The sequence below is a fragment of the Neophocaena asiaeorientalis genome, unplaced genomic scaffold, assembly GCF_003031525.2.
Source record: "Neophocaena asiaeorientalis asiaeorientalis breed wild unplaced genomic scaffold, Neophocaena_asiaeorientalis_V1.1 scaffold177, whole genome shotgun sequence".
Classification (NCBI taxonomy): domain Eukaryota; kingdom Metazoa; phylum Chordata; class Mammalia; order Artiodactyla; family Phocoenidae; genus Neophocaena; species Neophocaena asiaeorientalis.
Window position 1 is genome coordinate 8,056,093 of NW_020172779.1, and position 18,904 is coordinate 8,074,996.

An 18,904-nucleotide genomic window follows, 5' to 3' on the forward strand; every position below is an offset into this window, starting at 1 on the left:
TTCTTGCGCGGGGATCCTTCGCGCCCGCTCGCCCAGGCTCCGCCTACCCTGCCCCAGGCCCCACCACCCGGGGACGCCACCAGCGGCCTCGAGCTCCGCCCACTCCGCCCCGCGAACCCACGTTGCGCGTAGTGCGCCGACGCCTTCGCTGAAGCCCGCCCGCGGGGCTCTTCCAGTCGGTTCGCCTCAGGCCTGTGCCGAGGCCCGCCATGGAAGGGGACGTCTCCGCCGCCGCAGCCGCCCACTACCAGCCGGCCAGCCCCCCGCGGGACGCCTGTGTCTACAACAGCTGCTACTGTGAAGAAAATATTTGGAAGCTCTGTGAATACATCAAAAACCACGACCATCCGGTTTGGGGGGAGGAGGGAGCGGGGAGCGGGAGTGGCAGTCCTTGTTCGTTGAGTCGAGCGTGGGCGTTTGGGTGTGGAGGGGGCGGTATTCGCCAGGAGTGGTAGGGTCGGTGGTGCGTTACTTCTGCCTGGCTCCTTTCGCTTGGACGTTTGTCAGCAGATCTCAGGGCTTGGGCGGCCAGGAAGGGGAGTTGGAGGCGGAGGGAGGACCGCAGAGAGCCTTTGGAAATTATTCTGCTGAAGCCTGCGTGGTTTCACACTGATGTGAAGGTCATCTTAATTTTGGAAGAGAATGAAAGCGCAGAGATCCTACAGTAACATTACCAAGATCACCCAGCTAATAGCAGCCCGGAATCCAATTCAGGCCCTTTTGTACCAAAAACCAGGATCTGAACCGCCGTGTCGTCATTATAATAGTGGTTACATTTACACGTAGCACTTGATATAGGCCAAGAATTGTTCTGAGACGTTTATGTCAACGAAGTAATGTGAGCCCCACAGTTACATGAGGAGGTCGGTACTGTTGTCCCCATTTTAAAGTGAGCACGTTGGAGCATGGAGGGATGCAAGTAATTTACCTAAGGCCACATAGCTTGTGAGTGAAGGAATGGGGATTTACACGCAGAGTTCGGCTCTGGAGTCCACACACTGCACCCCTGTCCTAGGCCACCTCTGGCTGAATCACCACTCTTATCTTGGTCCTTTTCACACCCACACCTGCCTTTCCCTTGCTTGAATAATGACTTCTAACCCCACTTTCCAGTCCCTGCACAAAAAACCTTAGCGTCGTCTATAACTTACCTTTCCCTCCTTCAGATGGTCACCAAACCGATGCTGTGGAGCTCACCATTTATTCAGCATGTCAGGCCTAGTGCCAAGTACTTCCATCCATGCTTAGGAGATAGGTCTTTTGTTATCATTCTTCTCATGAAAAGACTGAGCCACAGAGAGGCCTGTTGTTTGCCCAGGGTCACACATCTACAGTGGTGGTACTGAACCTGGAACCTCTGTAAGGGTGGAACCATGCTTCTTCTGCCCTGTCTCCCACCTCAGTCCTGTTAGTTCTTGTCCCTCACATCCATCCGTTGTTGTTGTTTTTTTGCGGTACGCGGGCCTCTCACTGTTGTGGCCTCTCCTGTTGTGGAGCACAGGCCCTGGACGCGCAGGCTCAGCGGCCATGGCTCACCGGCCCAGACGCTCCGCGGCATGTGGGATCCTCCCGGACCGGGGCATGAACCCGTGTCCCCTGCACCGGCAGGCGGATTCTCAACCACTGCGCCACCAGCAAAGTCCCTTGCTGGGGGTGTTTTTGAGAAGGTTCAGCTGTTAGCCAGTTGTTGGATGAGATGGTATTTCAGGTCTCTACCAATTTTTTAAATGTCATCATCAGTCTTTTGGGCAAATTTGAAAGACATAGAGTGTTCTTGTTTAATTATATTGATTAAACAATTACTTTATTTCAGTGAAGAAAATATTTGGAAGCTCTGTGAATACATCAAAAACCACGACCAGTATCCTTTAGAAGAGTGTTATGCTGTCTTCATATCTAATGAGAGGAAGATGGTAAGTTGGGGAGTGATTGTGGAAATTTAGGATTACATTAGAAGCTAAATAGACCATGGGTTTAGCACTGTTCTAAAATGTGCCTTATAAAATACAGCAACATTTTAAAGTTTGTTTTTGAATGAGATTTTTTCCCTACCAGGACATGGTTAAGTTAGTAGAGCTTAGTCCCTTACTTGCAGGTAAGGAAATATGTGATGGTATGTTTATGCAAATAAAATCCCCTTTCTTTAGGTATTAAGTTAGAGCTTTTAAAATTAAACTTAATTTTTAAATTAAGTTAGAGGCACATATTCTCAGGTTTGAAGTAAAGGTTTCTTTGTTTCTGGAGTTTTAATGGGACTGTAGTAAACTTCTATGAAGTATTAAGAAAAGTAAGCCCTTAATATTTTGTAAAGCACTTTTGTGAACATCATCTTGTTTGATCCCAGTGGAAACCCTGTGAAGTAGACAAGGTCCAGACAGCTGTCTCTGTTTTATAGATGAGGAAATAGAGACTCAGGGAGGTCCCATGAATAATTAAGTGGGAAAGCAAGATTTGAACTTGCCAGGAATTCCAGTTCCTAGTTTAGGTCTCTTTCTACTCTATAGAAAACATCTTGTAATTAATTATTGCTCCTTCATTGTTAAGGACACTTGGAAGGATTTGGATTTCTTCTTATCCATTCATTCTTTCACCTTGATTGTTGGTTGCCTAGAAATATTTTATTTTTCATGTATGTATTGCTTTCAAGAATTTAGTAGTGGTTTAACTGAAGTTGTGGCTTAGGAGAGTTATTGTATTTTGTAGATACCTATCTGGAAACAACAGGCAAGACCTGGAGATGGACCTGTGATCTGGGTAAGGTGGTCAACACAGACAGCTTCTGATGCAATAGTACTTGTAATCCATGAGTGGTCTTTATGTTTTGGTAGAGCAGAAATAATGGGGCAGTAGAGAAAGACTATGATAATTATTAATAATTTGACTTCTTGACGATAGATGTTATTTGGTCTAAGGTAGAAGCACTTATGGGCATGTTTTCTTTTAATTTTGAAATTATTATAGGAATGATTTTAAATGGCTGATGTAGCAGATATATTTGTTATCTAAACTCTTGTCTATTTAGCACTGGAAGGAACTTGAGCATTATCTAGTCCAGCTGCACAGTAGAATTATCCAGAGATTGTTAAAAATACAGGTTTCTGGGAATTCCCTGGCGGTCCAGTGCTTAGGGCTCAGGGCTTTCACTGGCAGGGGCCTGGGTTCAATCCCTGGTCGGGGAGCTAAGATCCTGCAAGATGTGCGACATGGCAGAAAAAAAAAGAGAAAAGAAAAAAAAATACAGGTTTTTGATCTAGTCGATCTAGAGGTTCAGGAATTAGTGTTCTTAGTAGACTTCTGAGTGAACATGACTGGCATTTGGAAAACATGGATCTGCGCCAACCCCTTCATTTTTCAGGTGAAGAAACAAGCCAAGAAAGGCAGAGTGAATAGCTCAAGGTCATTAAGCTGATCATTGGCAGGGCTGGGTCCTTTCCAGTACACATTCATATATCACCTTAAACTGGTCCCCTGAAGAATGGAATTGTTTATGCTAAGAAACATGAAGGTAAAGTAAAACTCCATTCATGATAATGCAACAAACATCAGGTTTCTGATGCTTATTTAGAATAAGATATCATTTGAATTGGCTTCATTCATTTACTTAACATATATTTATTGAGTGCCTCTTATATGCCAGGCACAAAATAGACTGAAGTCCTTGGCCTCATGCTCTTGCTTCCTTCACCAGCAGGGGATCCTCTGCTCTAACATTGAAGCCCAAATCCAGCAGTGTTGGGTTAGGAGTGCAGGCTGAGTCAGACACATGGGGGTTAACCCAGTCCTCCCATTGGTGGGCTGTGTGAGCTGGACAGGTTATTTACGCTCCTTCTTCGGTGTCTTCCTCTGGTCACTGGAGGCTTTAGTGAAATAATGCATTTGAAGCATTGTCCTGGTATCTGGTACCAGTGCTCCAGAAGAGTTAGCTATTATTGTTAGCAGAGCTACAATAACCCCAGTTGCGGACTATCCATCTGCCCTAGCAATCATGCCCATTGCTGAAGTGCTCAGCTGATTTTGAGTCACGGTCTTGCTTCCTGTCTTCAGGAAACTCGCAGGGAAAGGACCTGTCCCCCTTTACACAGCAGCTCATGGCAGCTCAGTGTGGGGAACCTTGTTTCAGGAAGTCTCCCCCCAGATTTTCTATGTGGAGCAAGTCTCTGGCAGATTGATCTGGGCCTCACTGCTGTTCTGTTGCAGGGAATGGGTAAGCTTCCCTAAGTGGGTAGAGGCACGGTCCCCGGAGGAACAGATCACTTTCTAAGTGGACATCCCTGCCTCTAGCCCCACTGGGTCTTTTCCAGGCATTTGGACAAGCTCTGTACCCAACTCAGAGAGTGAGGCTATTGCTGGAATCTGCATTCCTTGGTTCCGCATCTCTGCCGTGAAGGTGACTCCTAGTTGAGGCCTGCTTTCCCTCTCGAGTTCACCAGCCATCTGTTATGTAGGAATATGGACCCGAGCTAACCAGAAGGGTATTCCTTGTTTATGCCTTTTCCTCCTTTTTTTTTGGGCTGTGCCTCGTTCCCTGGTCTTAGTTCCCTGACCAGGGGACAAACACACGCTCCCTGCAGTGGAAGTGTGGGGTTTTAACCACCGGACCGCCAGGGAAGTCCCTGTTTGTGCTTTTCCACAAGTTGTGTCCTCCTTCTGGGAAGCTCTCCCCTTCAGGCAAGAGGCAGTGACGGCAGCCTTTCCTCAGTGAAACGCTCCTTAGCAGTTGCCTGCCTTTTCCTCCCTGCCCACACACACACCCTGCCTTGGTTGGCTTTTTTTTTTTTTTGCGGTACGCGGGCCTCTCACTGCTGTGGCCTCTCCCTTTGCGGAGCACAGGCTCCGGACGCGCAGGCTCAGCGGCCATGGCTCACGGGCCCAGCCGCTCCGCGGCATGTGGGATCTTCCCGGACCGGGGCACGAACCCGTGTCCCCTGCATCGGCAGGTGGACTCTCAACCACTGCGCCACCAGGGAAGCCCTTGGTTGGCTTTTTATAAGGCTGATTATTTACATAGTAGTCTCATTAATTCTCTCAGTAATACTGTGAGGTAGACACCACAGTTATCTCCGTCCTGTAGAGGAGGAAGCTGGCTAGTGGTGGGGCTGAGGCTGAGCCAGGTGACCCCGCTTCAGGCGCCTTTGCCTGCACGCTCTCCCACCTCTGCTGAATTACCTCATCATCTCACCGTTCTGCAGCAGTTGACTTGTGTTTCCCGCTCGCTTCTCTAGGAACTCCTTGAGGGTAAGGACCTATCTTTCTCATCTTCGTATCTGTATTTTAATAGCATGGTTTCCCATAAAAAAATAGGGAGTACATATTGCAAAAAAAACTGTAATATAGGGTAGAAGATGTCAAGAGAGAGACAGATTTTGGATACGGTGGAGACTGCTTCTGGCAGGGGTGGGAGAAGATGAAAGATGGGCTCATGGGGAAGAAAGCATTTGAGTTGGAGCTTGAGTGATAGATGTGGGGAGAGCGGAGGAGAAGGTGGTGCAGATGGCGCCGAGTAACGTGAGCAAGCCTGGGGGAAGGGAGTCGTGGACTGTCACCGGGGGAGCAGCGCTTAGTTCATGTATCTGGAGGGTAGGATGCATTAAGGGGAGGACAGGGAATAAGCTTTCATTTCTGATGCTATTCTGATTTCTAAGATAGAACTGGAGACAAAGGAAGCACTTTCAGCTCTGATGGTACAACATCTCCAGTCTCAATTATGTTTCCCACCTCACAGGGTCAAATGAAACATCGTTTGAGAAAGTGCTTTGTAAGCTCTGAAGTACTAGAAATGTCAGATGGTATTTCTAACATTGTATTGATGTGATTGAACTTTTTATCTCGCAGTGCTGTTGTCTGTGAGAGCATTTTTCTTCTGAGGAGCTCTAAGCATCACACTGCCCTCATGTCCATTGATAAACCTCCCTGACGTCCCTTCCAGCCCTTAGCTGGTTTGGGCAGTGCCCCGTGTCCAGGAGTGAGAGTGAGAATTCACCTGTGTGCTGGGACCCAGCTGTGCAGGAGAAGCTCTCTGTATTCTTCTTCCTTAATGGCTACATATTAGGGCTTGGCTGACTTAAAACCAATAACAACCGCATTTTACAGTCCTTCCCCTCTCCAGGCTCACCTCAAGCTGTCCCCTTTGTTAATGGTTTGGAGGATATCCTTGTAGACTTTTTTCTCTGTACTCATATGCATGCATGTGTACTTCTGAATGCACATGTCTGTCTTTATATACACATAAATTAAAAAAAAATAATATATAATACATACCTGCAATTTGCTTTTTCCATCCAACTGTGTAACATGGACTTAGTCCAATTTCCACAAAAATTTACCTACTTCTCTTTAGCAGCTGCGTAGGACTCCATCTTATGGCTGCATCGTGGTTTGTTAACCACTCCCCTCTTGGTGGACTTCTGGTTGTTTCTGAATTTTCAGTGTTATAAACAGTGCGGCAGAGATTTGCATTGTTTATATACCTTTACATGCATGTGGCCATTTTTCTATAGGCTGGATCCCTAATGGTAAAATTGCTGGATCGAAAGGTGAACATTTAATGTACATGAACATTTCCACTACTTGACTGTTCCCTGTCGCTGGACATTTGGTCTGTTTTCAGGGTTTTGTGTTTGCTTTATTTTGCTATTATAAGGAGGACTGTCTTAGTCTTGTATATGGTTTTTTGTTTGTTTGTTTTTAAGCCTTCAACTTTATTTGTTTGTTTTTTTTTGTATTTCTTTTTTTTTTTTTTTTAAACATCTTTATTGGGGTATAATTGCTTTACAATGGTGACGTTGAGGCATGTGGGATCTTTTGTTGGGGCATGCGGGCTTCTCTCTAGTTGTGGTGTGCGGGTTTTCTCTCTCTAGCTGTGGCGCACAGGTTCCAGAGCGCATGGGCTCTGTAGTTTGTGGCATGCAGGCTCTCTAATTGGGGCATGCGAGCTCAGTAGTTGTGGCGCACGGGCTTAGTTGCCCTGCAGCATGTGGGATCTTAGTTCCCTGACCAGGGATTGAACCCACGTCCCCTGCATTGTAAGGTGGATTCTTTACCACTGGACCACCAGGGAAGTCCCTTGTATCTGTTTTTGATGATATATGTGCATTATTACTATAACCTTGGAATACACCATCATAAGGTAACCTGGTTAACTTCAGCAACTTTTACTTCTAGGATTACCATGTTGTCTTGCTTCATGTTTCAAGTGGAGGACAGAGCTTCATTTATGATCTTGACACTGTCCTGCCATTTCCCTGCCCCTTTGATACTTATGTGGAAGATGCCTTTAAGTCTGATGAGGACATCCATCCACAGTTCAGAAGGTGAGGAAATTCAGGGTGGATTTATCTACTTTCTGAAGTTGGACCTTGACAATTAGACAGAGTTACTTTGGGTGTTTGTTTTTGCATTGGTTTTGTAAAGATCACTTGTCTTCACCATTGAGTTGATGTTTGAGAATCATGTGCTCTACAGAAGATTCAAAATGTTTTAAAGTTTTAAAGGTTGTCCGTTGTATAAAAGGTTGGCAGTCTTTAAAAATTTGTGTGATGAGATCCAGAACATTTTCCAACAGTCGTTTTGGGCATTTCTCTCATACTCTTCGTTTTGGGTGGGTGGTTGGTTGGTGGCGGAGCTGGATGCCTGGCGATGACCGAAGTCAGAGGGCTGTGACGGCAGCACCCGGACATTACGTCCTCTGCCCCTCGTACATAACACTGAGCAAGTAAAGGCAACCGGCTGTACTTCCATGCCTTTGTAGTTTGGGATTTCAGCTGATCATTTCTCATGGTGTCTTTAACAGGTATTAAAGCTACATATATATTTGTGTGTCACTAATAGTACAGAAATGCCTGTCTAGTTTTGTGCATGTCATAGAAAATGAGTCTATATGAGAATTGAGTTAGAATTTCAACTGTGATATAAACGAATGTTGGTTTATGTACAGGAAATTTAGAGTGATCCGCGCAGATTCATATTTGAAGAACTTTGCTTCTGACCGATCTCACATGAAAGACTCCAGTGGGAACTGGAGAGAACCTCCTCCATCATATCCCTGCATTGAGACTGGAGGTGAGCCAAGGATGCCCTCTCAGAGGGGTTTCCCATCGCTGTGCAGATGAGCATGTTCCCTTAGCCAAGGACAAGAAGTGCATTGTTCTTTGGGTAAGACTCCCTGAGTGGTAAGAGGTAAGAGGGAGTGTAGTTCTTATATTTATCAGATTCAGAAATTAAGGCACAGAGAGCAGGACCAGAAGGCACCAGAACTCATGGGAGAGGCAAGGCGTGAGGGAGCCGAACCACGACCCCACGTTGCTGGAATGTTGGGTGTACCTGCTGCTCGCGCCCTGGACTTGGGGAGATCTGCGTGTTTGTGCCGCTTAACGGGGGGACTAGTAGCGCCTTGCCGTGGTGGGTGTCATGTGATGGTGAAGGAAGTCCCCAGTGCATCTTTGGGATATGTGAAATGTCGTTTCACTGACTCTGTGACAAAATCTGCATTAGAAGGAGGTGAGAGCTAGCAGGTTTTACTGCCCCACTCGTCTCATTTCTGTGCTTTCAGGCATCAGTCCAATTACGAATTTCTTGAGACTTAAGTAGGTAAAGGATTCTTCACCGTGTTACTATTGTTTGGCATTCACCTGAGTTGGAAGCATTATTTATGGTGGGAATTAATTTGCAACGTTGCCACTTATTGGTGAAACATCCCCTCACAAGGATGATACCGTCTGAGTCAAAATGCTCTGTACGCCATGAAGGATGCCAGAAAAATAGGACATTAGTGTTCAGAGTTCAGCAGGGGAGAAAGTAAAAAATATATTTGGTGTATTTGAAGTGAGTGAACACTGAAAGAGGATTCCAGCTCTGATTTTTGAGGCTTTCAGTGAAAAGCTCTCATGATTTTTAAAGTTTATATTGGAGTTTCTTTGGGTTCAACAACCTGGTTCCCAGCTTCAGCATTAGAATTGGGATAGCTCAGGTCAGGAAAAGGCATCATGGGTCTTGCTTTCAGTCTCACACACCCTGCTGCACGGTGTGGTCTGGACAATGCTTGCATGGCTCCCTGTTTCTCTTTTACATGTGAGCACTAACACAGAGCCTGACACGCCGTGGACCTTCAGTAAACACCTTGTCAGCCCCGGTCGTTCCTTTGGGTTTTAATGACTACTTCCCAAGAGGTGCCTGGCAAAGGTGCCAGGCTTTGTGCCAACCCCTTCTATGTAACTAGCTCATCAGGGGCCTCCTGAGGTTGATACTGGTACTCAAAGGAATCTGCTCTGAATGTGGGGTAAACATACTGGTTTCTCGTGTAGTAATTTAACCACATGTTCATGTTCTCTCGTGTGGTAAATCCATTACTTCAAGCCCTGTGTTTGTCAAAGGAAAGTATTTGAAGTTAGGAGACAGAGGAATTACCTTTAGCTAATTAGTATTGCTTTATATAAAAAAAAAGCTTAAAAAAAAAACATGGTTCAAGAAGACATTAAACTTTAAACTGATGCAGCTTTGTTTTTTTCATAGCAGCTTTCCTTGGTCCCCTGCATTTAGTTATGGAATTGGCCTTTAGGGCTTAAAATTTAGTGCATATGATGTGTTGCACATTACAAGTAAACCTGTACATTTAATAATTTTGGTGGTCATGTGTCTGCAGGCTCACTATTTTCAATTCAGCATTTAGTATATTTTAAATAAAGGAACTCTTTTTTTTCTCCCCTCCCTGAAAAAAGAAGGAAAACGGAGATTCACAGTCTTGCAGCCTTGCTCTGAAGGCTCAGTTCCAGTACCAGCCACAGATGGTTCAGTTCTTAAGGACGTTTCCCAAGTCTTGGGCTGAGTTATAGGGTCTACCATATTTGTCCCCTTCTCTTTCTGAGCCCTTTGCTACCTTTTGTCCGCATTTACCTCTCATCTCCTTGTCTCAAATGACGTGTTATAGTAACACTGGCTAATTTGAGCCCAGCTGGAGGACCAGTGTCATGTAAACAGAAATGTTGTAGTGCCTCTTGGGGAGATTATAGGCAAGTGCTGATTTGTTATACATTTATCTTTAAAAATTAAAAAAATTCTTATTTTATTTTTATATGTTATTAGGTAATGAATGCTTGCAGATCGTAATCCTCTTTTATTTACTTACATTAAAAAGCCCTAGAAAATGAATACAGTTGTGTTTCAGAAGTTGAGGTTTCCTTTAGCCATTTGTTAAAGATTTTAGCTGACTTACATGGAGTCTGGCATCTACCCCAGGTAAGCAAGAACTTTTGCCCCATCTCTCCTGGGAGGCGCCTGTTTTTCCTTTATTTTGGATTCCTTGGTCATTGTGCATCCCTGGCCCTCTGATGATTTCAACAGAAGTCCTGGTTTTGCTGATTATCTAGCTTTTCTTGTTGTAAGGGTGGGAGTGACTCTGTTTCTAGTTTTCTGTATCCAAAGTGCTTACCTTCATATTTGAAAGATATATTTGTTGGGTAATGTATGCTAGTTTTACATGTTTTTTCTTTCAGTTTTTTAAAGGTGTCTCGCTTGTTTTCTGCTTGCTGAGTTTCTGATCAAGGAGCATGCCGTTGTTCTTGTGTCTGTTTCTCTAAATGCAGTGTGCTCTGGCTGCTTTTTAAGGTTTTCTCTCTATCTCTCGATTTCAGGGATTTGGTTGTGATGGACTGTAGCATAGTTAGGCTTATTCAGCTTGAGGTTCGTTAAGATCCTTAGATTGCGGGATTTATAGTTTTCATCGAATTTGGAAACATTTGGCCATTACCTCTTCAAATATTTTTTCTGACCTCTCCCCCTTTTTAAAAAAAATTCTTGTCCTTCCCCTACACGTATGTTAGATGGCTTGTTACTTCTCTTAGGTCAATGATGTTCCTTTTTTTTCAGACTTTTTCTGTATGTGCTTCATTTTGAATAATTATTTTGTCTGTAAATTTATTGATCTTTTCTTCTTCATTAACTCATTTGCTGTTAATCCCATCCAGTGCTTTTATTTTTCTTTGTACATATTTTATTTTTTCATCTCTAGACATTCCATTTGGGGCTGATTTAATATCTTCCATTTCCCTCTTTGTCATGCTCATGTTTTACTCTACCCTTTTGAGTATACGGAGCATGTTTATAATAACTGGTCCTTGTCTGCTGATTCTGTTATCTCTGTCGTTTCTGTCTGTGAATGTTGATTGAGTTTTCTCCTGGCATTGAGTCATATTTTCCTGTTTCTTTGTGTGATTCGTAATACTTGGTTGGGTGCCGGGCTTTGTAAATTTGAGGTACTTTTAAAAACAGTGTTGGATTTGGTTCTGTCATGCACTTAAATTCCTGGGGGTCAGCTGGATCCTTTCAGGGCTTGGTTTTAGGCTTTTTTAGTGCAGGTTTGAAGCAACCTTTCACCCAGGGCTAATTTAGCCCCACTGCTTTGGTGTGACCCTTCTGAGGATTCTACCAAATGCCCAGGTATTATGAGTTCTCTCTACCCTGGCTGGTGGGCACCATGGAAGTTCTGGGAGTTATTAGACTGACTGCTTTACGGTGCTTCTTTCCTGGACTTATGAGATTAGTCCTTAACCAAAGACTTTGGGGTAGAGGAGTGAGTTCCCTCTGCAGAAATCCGGGACACTCTCTGTGTAGTTCTCTCCTCTCCCACACTATGTCCCTCACATGTAGCTGCCAGGCCCTCCTGAACTTAGATCTCTGTCTTCCCATCGGCGGGAAAAACTCCCATGCTGTTTGTGTCCCTGCCTCCGTGCTGTGGTCTGGAAACAGCCCTCCAGGCAGTGAGCTGGAGGGATCCTACAGCTCCTGCCCTTGTTCCTCTTTTCTTAGCAGTCAGTTGTGTGTTGCCCATTGTCTGGTGTCTGGAAACAGTTGCTAAATATATTTTGTCCACTTTTCTGGCAGTTTATGGTGGAAGTGCAGTTCCCATAACAGTTCTTTGATGAGTAGAAGCATCTCTGTATACACTTAAAAATTTGTAGTATGGAAAATTTTAATCATATACAAAACTAGGCAGAACAGTAGACTTTCAGCAGTTATCAGCTCATGGCTGATATCCCATCCACTTATATCCCATCTACTTTCCCCCTTCTTGTATTATGTTGAAGCAAATTCCAGATATTACATCCTTTCAACTCTAAATATTTCAGTACGGATCTCTAAAATATAAGGATTAATTTTAAAAATACATGACCACAATGCCATTATTACACCTAAAAAAATTAACAATAATTCTTTAAAATCAACATATATCTCTGTAGTCAGTGTTGAGATTCTCATAGTTATCTCATGAAGTCATAATCTTTTTTCATGTAGTTTGTTCATGTGAATCAAGGTCCAGATAAAGCCCCCCCATCGTGCTTGGTTGGTATGTGTCTCTTTAGGGTCTTTTTTAATATGTAGAGATTCCTAGTCCCACTCTTTTTTTATTTTTTTCTTGTAATTTATTTGTTGAAGAAATGAATCTGGGAGAAATGGTCTGGATTTTGCTGATTGTATCCTTTTGTATCCTCTGTATTTCCTATAAATTGGCAGCTGTATCCAGTAAACTGGCAGTTTGCTTATTTATGCATTTTTTCATTTAACTTTTTATTTTGAAATAACTTTAGACTGCTAGGGAATTGGTTAAAACAGTACAGAGAGCTCCTATATACCCCTCACTCAGATTCCAGGGGGATCTGAGAAAAACCATAGTGTAATTATCTAAATCAAGAAAATAATAAATCAGTATGAAAATATTGACACAGTACTGTTAACTTATAGACCTTACTTAAATTTTGTAACTTTTCCTCCTATTTCTGTTTTCTGGTCCAGAATCTAACTCAGGATATTACATGTAGTTGTCATGTCTCCTCATCTCATTCTCCTTCAATCTGTGACAATTTTTTTTTTTTCTTCCTTACAACTTTTACCCTTTTGAAGGGTACTGGTCATTGACTATGAATAGTGTCCCTCAGTTTGGGTTTGTGTGATGTTTTGTCATGATTAGATTGATGTCATACATTTCAGACAAGAATACCAGAGAAGTGATATTGACCCCTTATGAAACATTTGAATAATTTTCCCTACTTTTGGTCTTCTGGGTTGTTTTATTGCTGTTAAGCCAGAATTGTGCTTTCAGTGGACATTTCTTTCATGTATTTTTGTAGATTCCAAAATGAACCTGAATGATTTTATCAGTATGGATCCTGAGGTGGGATGGGGAGCCGTCTACTCACTGTCTGAATTTGTACATCGGTTTGGCAGTCAGAACTACTGAACTTGACCTCTGGATGTAGTGCCATGGAGAAATTCTAGGACGTGAACAATCTACCCCTTCATCTGAGACAGCAAACGTTATGATGGTACATTTGGCTTGGAATTATGCTTTCCTCTTTTAATTCAATTGAGTTGAAGCATAAGTGAACAAAAGAATAGATAGAAACAATCTTATTTTGGTATATCAGGTTGAAACTTGATGTAGTTGCTCAGATATTCCTACTGCTCCTTTGTTAAAAAATGTGAAGACTTATGCCAGTAATTGCTTTTGTTATGATAAATGTGTGGACTTTGTGTCTGTTTTGGATGGTTCATGTCTCTCCAGCTATACTGTAAGCTCCTTGAGGGTAGGGCTGTAGCCCATTGCTCTGTGAATCTCTAATGCCCATAAAAGGTGCCCGTAAAATGTTTGCTAGTGACTGTGCTGCTGCCTGAAGAGGGCTGACGTTGTGAGCTCAATCAGCAATAAGTATTAGTCTTTCTGGACCATTCATTCTGTTCTTAGCAAAGATTGCAGCCCTCTCAGGCTTAAGTGTTGTTTGGCCTATTTATATATGTTTTTAAATAAAATTGACCTAAATTAATTTTGTTTTGAAGATTTTGTGTCCCTCTTTGATAATCTGGGATACCCAAGAATGTCTCAATTATAGATGGGAACCATTGCTTTAAAATACTTTAATCAGTCTTCCTTCCTGAAGATGTTTTGGAAATTTGGCTTTCATCATATAATTCCAGATAAAAGATGTTTGGCATTAAACCAGCATATAGCACTAGCTCTCATTCACGTCCTCCATGGTTCTGTTGTAAAAATGAGATTTCTTATAACAGGGCTGTGCAAACTTTTGCTCTTAGATGAGTCTTCTGCTTACTCCGAAACTTCCATTCAAATCCTCTGCCTTGTGCTCTGGAGGGATACCTGCAATCATTTCCTCAGGAGTCAGTCAGTTAGTCTAAGGAAAGACCATATATCCATTTGGCTCGGCTGACCTGGAAGATGCTGGGAGAAAGTGAATCAACTTTGGTAAGAGGAATACAAATACAATCTAAATTATTTTTATAATTTAGAGTTAAATACAGACCCTAAACTTAGATAACTTTGTTGAGTTTCAGATGGTCATTTAAAAAGTATGCGACTACACTAAAGAAGATAGATTTTGGCAGGTTGTACCACAGAAATACTTTGCCCTGAGCAAAAGGAATTCAGAGACCCCAAAGGATTGTGATCTGATTTACAAATTGCATTTTTTGGAGCTTTGTTTTTTGTTTTTGTTTTTTTTCCCCTGCCAATTTATGAGCAGTTCCCAATCTGGTATTCAAAATTATGTCTAGTGCAGACCAGTCAGACAATCTTGTGTGTGTAAGTTTGAATTTTCCAGCCACCTTGCCTTGAAATTGAAAACCCCCTACTTCTAACCAGTGTGATGAGCAAGGTTTATAGTTATGTTAACATATCCAGTGGCTGTTGTCATGACTTGTTAGAAGCAATAGAGGACATCTGTTATTTCTACCTACCACTCCTACAGTACCCTTTGGGGAACTCTTCTTTGTGTATATCATATATCGTATATAGTCCTAGTGGCCCATAAATAGAGGCATGTAGCATAAAACCGGGCCAGGCTTAGACCCCACCCCTGGACAAGTCTAGGAATAGCCTGTCACAGTGTTCTCTGGAATTGCTGTATTGACATTAAGAGAGGATAATTCTCTGTCCATCAGGACTGCTGGGCTAGGGCCACTGGGAGTTTGGGGCTGCTGGTGGGTATCTTGACTGCCACAGAAGAAAGCCCTGCCTGCATAATGCACCCGAGCAGAGCGGGAGCCCCAAGGACATTTCTGAGTGCCTGGATCTTTCTTTGCTTCAAACCAACCCCAATTTCGAACTTGCCAGTTATACAAACCAGTGGGTTCCTTTTTCTCTTCAGTTTGTGTGAGTTGGATCGCTGTCATTTTTAACTGAAATGTAAGCTCCCTTGCAAGATTTTTCTTCAGAATTGTTGATTTTATCAGGAACTGTTTCTTTTGTCTCTCTGTGCTTAATTTTTCTCTGAGGTCAGGTTTGCCTCTCTTTATACTCAGTGTGTGTGAGAGAACTGAATAAATACTGATAAATGCTGTTTGGAAAGAGGAACTTTCAAGAAAAGCAGGGGACTAAAATAGAATTTGTAGTTGACTATGAAAATAAGAGAAATAAGGTATCTCTGAGAATCTGACGGGAAAGCAAATACACAATATAAAATGGCTCCCAGGTCAATAGAACTGACCGTACCTGATTGTGGGTATTACCGTGGCTTTTACAAGTGATTGTGTCTTTCAGAGGAAGGGTTTGTTAGCAGTGGAAGTAAAGACAAACGCTTTTTTGTGTGTGGTTTTTCTCAGTTTAATTTTTAATTATTTAAAAATAGATGGCACATGCATATGGTACAAACGCAAAAGATATAAAAAGGTATATAGTGAAAAGTACTCTTTCCTCCCGTTCTTACCTTCAGTTTTCTGATTTCCCTACCCAGAAACAGCCTGTTTTCAGTTTCTTTTCTATCCTTACAGGAATTTTTTTATGCCCATGGAAGCATATAGCATTATGTATTAAATTCTGGGGGTTTTTTCTTCCCACAAATGGTAACACTCTAAAAGTATTGTTCTGCATTTTACTTTTTAAAGTTAATATATTTGGATATTTTCCAATCAGTACATGTTGAATTTCCTCTCTCCTTTTAAGGGGGGATACACTGTAGTTTGTGGTGTGCATGGTCCATAATTGAGCAGTCCTGAAGTTGTTGTAGTCTTTTGGTATGACCCCCCCAAAAAAAAAGTTTCCAGGAGTATTTTTGGCCATGTGTCTTTATAACAATTTCTGAGATAAATTTTGGAGGTGTAGACTGCTAATTGTCTCACTGAATCCATTCTCCTTTTTTTCTAGAAAAAGGGATACAAATGTTTTCTGTAAAGGGCCACACAGTAAATATTTTAGGCTTTGCAGGCTATAAGGTCTCTGCTGTAGCTGCTCAACTCGTACTTTGTAGCTGGTAAGCAGCCATGGACAATATGTAAATGAATGGATGCGGCTGGGCTCCAGGAAAACTTTGTTTATAAAATGTGGGGGCTTGAGGATTTGACCCCTGGGCTACAGTTTGCTGTCCCTTGTTTCAGAGTCACAGAGGTGCAGCTGGCCTTGTGGCTGCTCTGCCAGAGACTACATTTCCCAGTGTCCTTTGCAGCTAGGTATAGCTATGTGACCAGGTTCTCACCGTAGGAATGTAAGGGGAGGGATGTGTGTCACTTACAGGGCTGACTTGTGGGACGTTCCCCACCCAGTCCTTCATACCTCTCCCCCCTTTCCTACTGGGTGGTATGATGGTGACTAGAATAACCTTGGAAGCCACCCACTGAAGATGGCCGAGCCACCATCAACCTGGGTTCCTGAATGACCCTATGGAGCCGAGCTGCAGGCCTGCCTGAAAAGCATATTGTAGAACCGTTCCATAAGAGACACACTTGTGTATTTTTTTAAGTCACAGAGTCATTGGTGAGTCTTTAGCCCACCCCAGTTAATACAGTGCCCTTTTAGGACTTGTCACAGGGTATTTCCACTGGGTTGGAAATGAGACTTTGTGATGTTCCATGTGGAGTTGATCCGCGGTGTTCTCGTGCAAGCTGCCCCTTAAGTGTCCTGGAGTGTTTGTGGGATTATTGCCCTTTGCAGAATGTTCAGGAACACCGAACGCAGATATCCATCCATACCACTTATTTTGCATGAGGTTCGAGAGCCTTGTGGGAAAGAAGCCAAATGAATCCTGTCCTCATTTACAGTTCAGACATGTGTGGGCCTGTCTGATGGACTAGGGGTCCTCAGAGCTATCCTAGCTAGAGGAGAGGAAAACAGATTCCTGAGGGAAAATCACTCTTAAGTGAGGAAGACACCTGGCTGAGTGGACCAGACCTGGCAACGAGCCCTGGTGGTTAGAGGGACCACTGGTGGAAGGTACAGTGTGAGGTGTGCTTCCTCATTGTTCACCCTTCGTGCGGTGCACCCCTTTACTTGCTCTCTCACCCTCTTGAAAGCCCTGTCCTCTGGGAATGAAGGGAAAGAACTGTGTCACTAGGGGCCCAACACGGCTCTGTGGGAACCTTGCAAGTAGCTGGTCTTGGGCATCAAAGGAGAACAGTGGAGGCCAGTGGCCTGAGAGGTTGGAATTCTGGTGGTTGAGTGGTTGTCTCAGAGCAACGGAGCAGAGGCATGATAAAGCCTGAAGGCTGTGGCTCTGATTTTCTGTGAATCCGCATTTCATCAGGACTGTTTTTTGGTTGCTGTTCAATTCAAATAAACATTTACTGAGCCTATGTTAAATGGAGGCATGGTTAAGAGAGGCACCTCTTCTGTCTGTGTACAATTCCTGCCACTCTGTTTATCCTCATATGTCTCACTATTCTTGTACCGTTATTCAAACTCCTATAACGGAATGGTAACCTTGTTCAGAAGCTCAGAATCTTCTTAGAAAGTTGTTAGTAGAGTGATGGTCACAGCTAGTGGAGAATCTGCTTCATTTTCTGAAAAAAACAAAACACTGAGCTGGACTTGTTGCTTCCCATGAAGATGCTGGGCTCATCTGGGGCTTCAGTCATAGGCTTTTTAGAAAAACCAGCAATGACGTCTTCTTTACTCCGAAGTTCTTTACTCCAATCTTCACTCCAAAAGTTCTCTGTGGGAAGAGAGTGATAATCAACGGTGGCCTCAGTGACTTCTTCCTCAGAGCTCAGGGTGTGTAATTTCACCTCAGTAGATAAAGCGAAAGTCTGCACGTTCTCCAAATACAAGTCAGTGGTAGTTTCTTCATCTTCAGTGAAGCCTGCCTTGATCAGTGGTCAAGGCTGGTTGGTCAGTGGTCGACTCCAGGTGTGTGATGAATTCCGGGAGTCGTGTGGGGTTGGGCACAGCCAGGGTGAACCCGGCAGAAGGGAGGAGGGCCTTCCTGAGCAGGATGCTGATGCCAGCGGGGAGCACGGGGGCTTGTGAAGGCGAGGAGGCTGAGCGTGTCTCCATCTCATCAGGACTTCGAAGTAGAGAATGACCTTATATAGGATTCACAAGCTAGTGGGGGGCTTGCGTACATTCAGTTTATAATAGCAAGCACCCCTGACAATTCGTAGACGTTCTTGGTGAAGAATGCTTATTAAAAAGCTGGACTTAATTTTGGTGAATATGTGCTTAAATCATGAAGAGTTGGGATTACTGTAAAAGTGAAAAGTTTGTACTCACTGGTGGTTGGAAGCCTGGGACATACCAGGTACTTACCATTCGGGGAAGGGGACGTCATAGTCATTTGCCTTGAATATATTTGGAGAACAGAGTTAGAAGTTACAGGCAGGTTCCCTCCCTCCCTCCCTCCCTCTATCCACCCACCCAGCATGTATTACATGCCTGCTATTTGCAAAGTTAGGCCCTGATGAATAAGGCAGAACTGTCGTAAGAGGAGACATGCAGAGTGCTCTGGTTCAAGGGACAGAACCTCTGTCCTTTATTAGTATGTCTTTTATTACCTCACTTTCATTAGCATGTAAAGCAGAGGGCCAGCCTTTGAGGAGCCTGTTGTATAGAAATCTTTTGGTAAAGACTTGGTACTTAAAGATTGCACTTTGAACAAATGTATAAGCCAAAATGAAGGACTTTTCTGTAATTATT

The 18,904-nt window shown here is 43.3% G+C and overlaps 1 protein-coding gene across 4 annotated transcripts in view; it reads left to right on the top strand.

The window, feature by feature from the left end:
• Nucleotides 1-6: 6 nt before the first annotated feature.
• NTAQ1 (N-terminal glutamine amidase 1) overlaps nt 7-18,904 on the top strand; it is a 64,102-nt gene continuing 45,204 nt past the window's right edge. For 3 of the 4 annotated variants that reach the window (XM_024741041.1, XM_024741042.1, XM_024741043.1), the window contains exons 1-5: nt 7-329; nt 1,845-1,913; nt 2,704-2,754; nt 7,162-7,310; nt 7,934-8,058. In XM_024741041.1, coding sequence (XP_024596809.1) covers nt 210-329; nt 1,845-1,913; nt 2,704-2,754; nt 7,162-7,310; nt 7,934-8,058 — 514 coding nt within the window. In that variant the 5' untranslated portion in view covers nt 7-209. Of the gene's footprint in view, nt 330-1,844; nt 1,914-2,703; nt 2,755-7,161; nt 7,311-7,933; nt 8,059-13,118; nt 13,812-18,904 lie in introns of those variants that run through there. The other variant, XM_024741040.1, reaches the window with a different exon arrangement.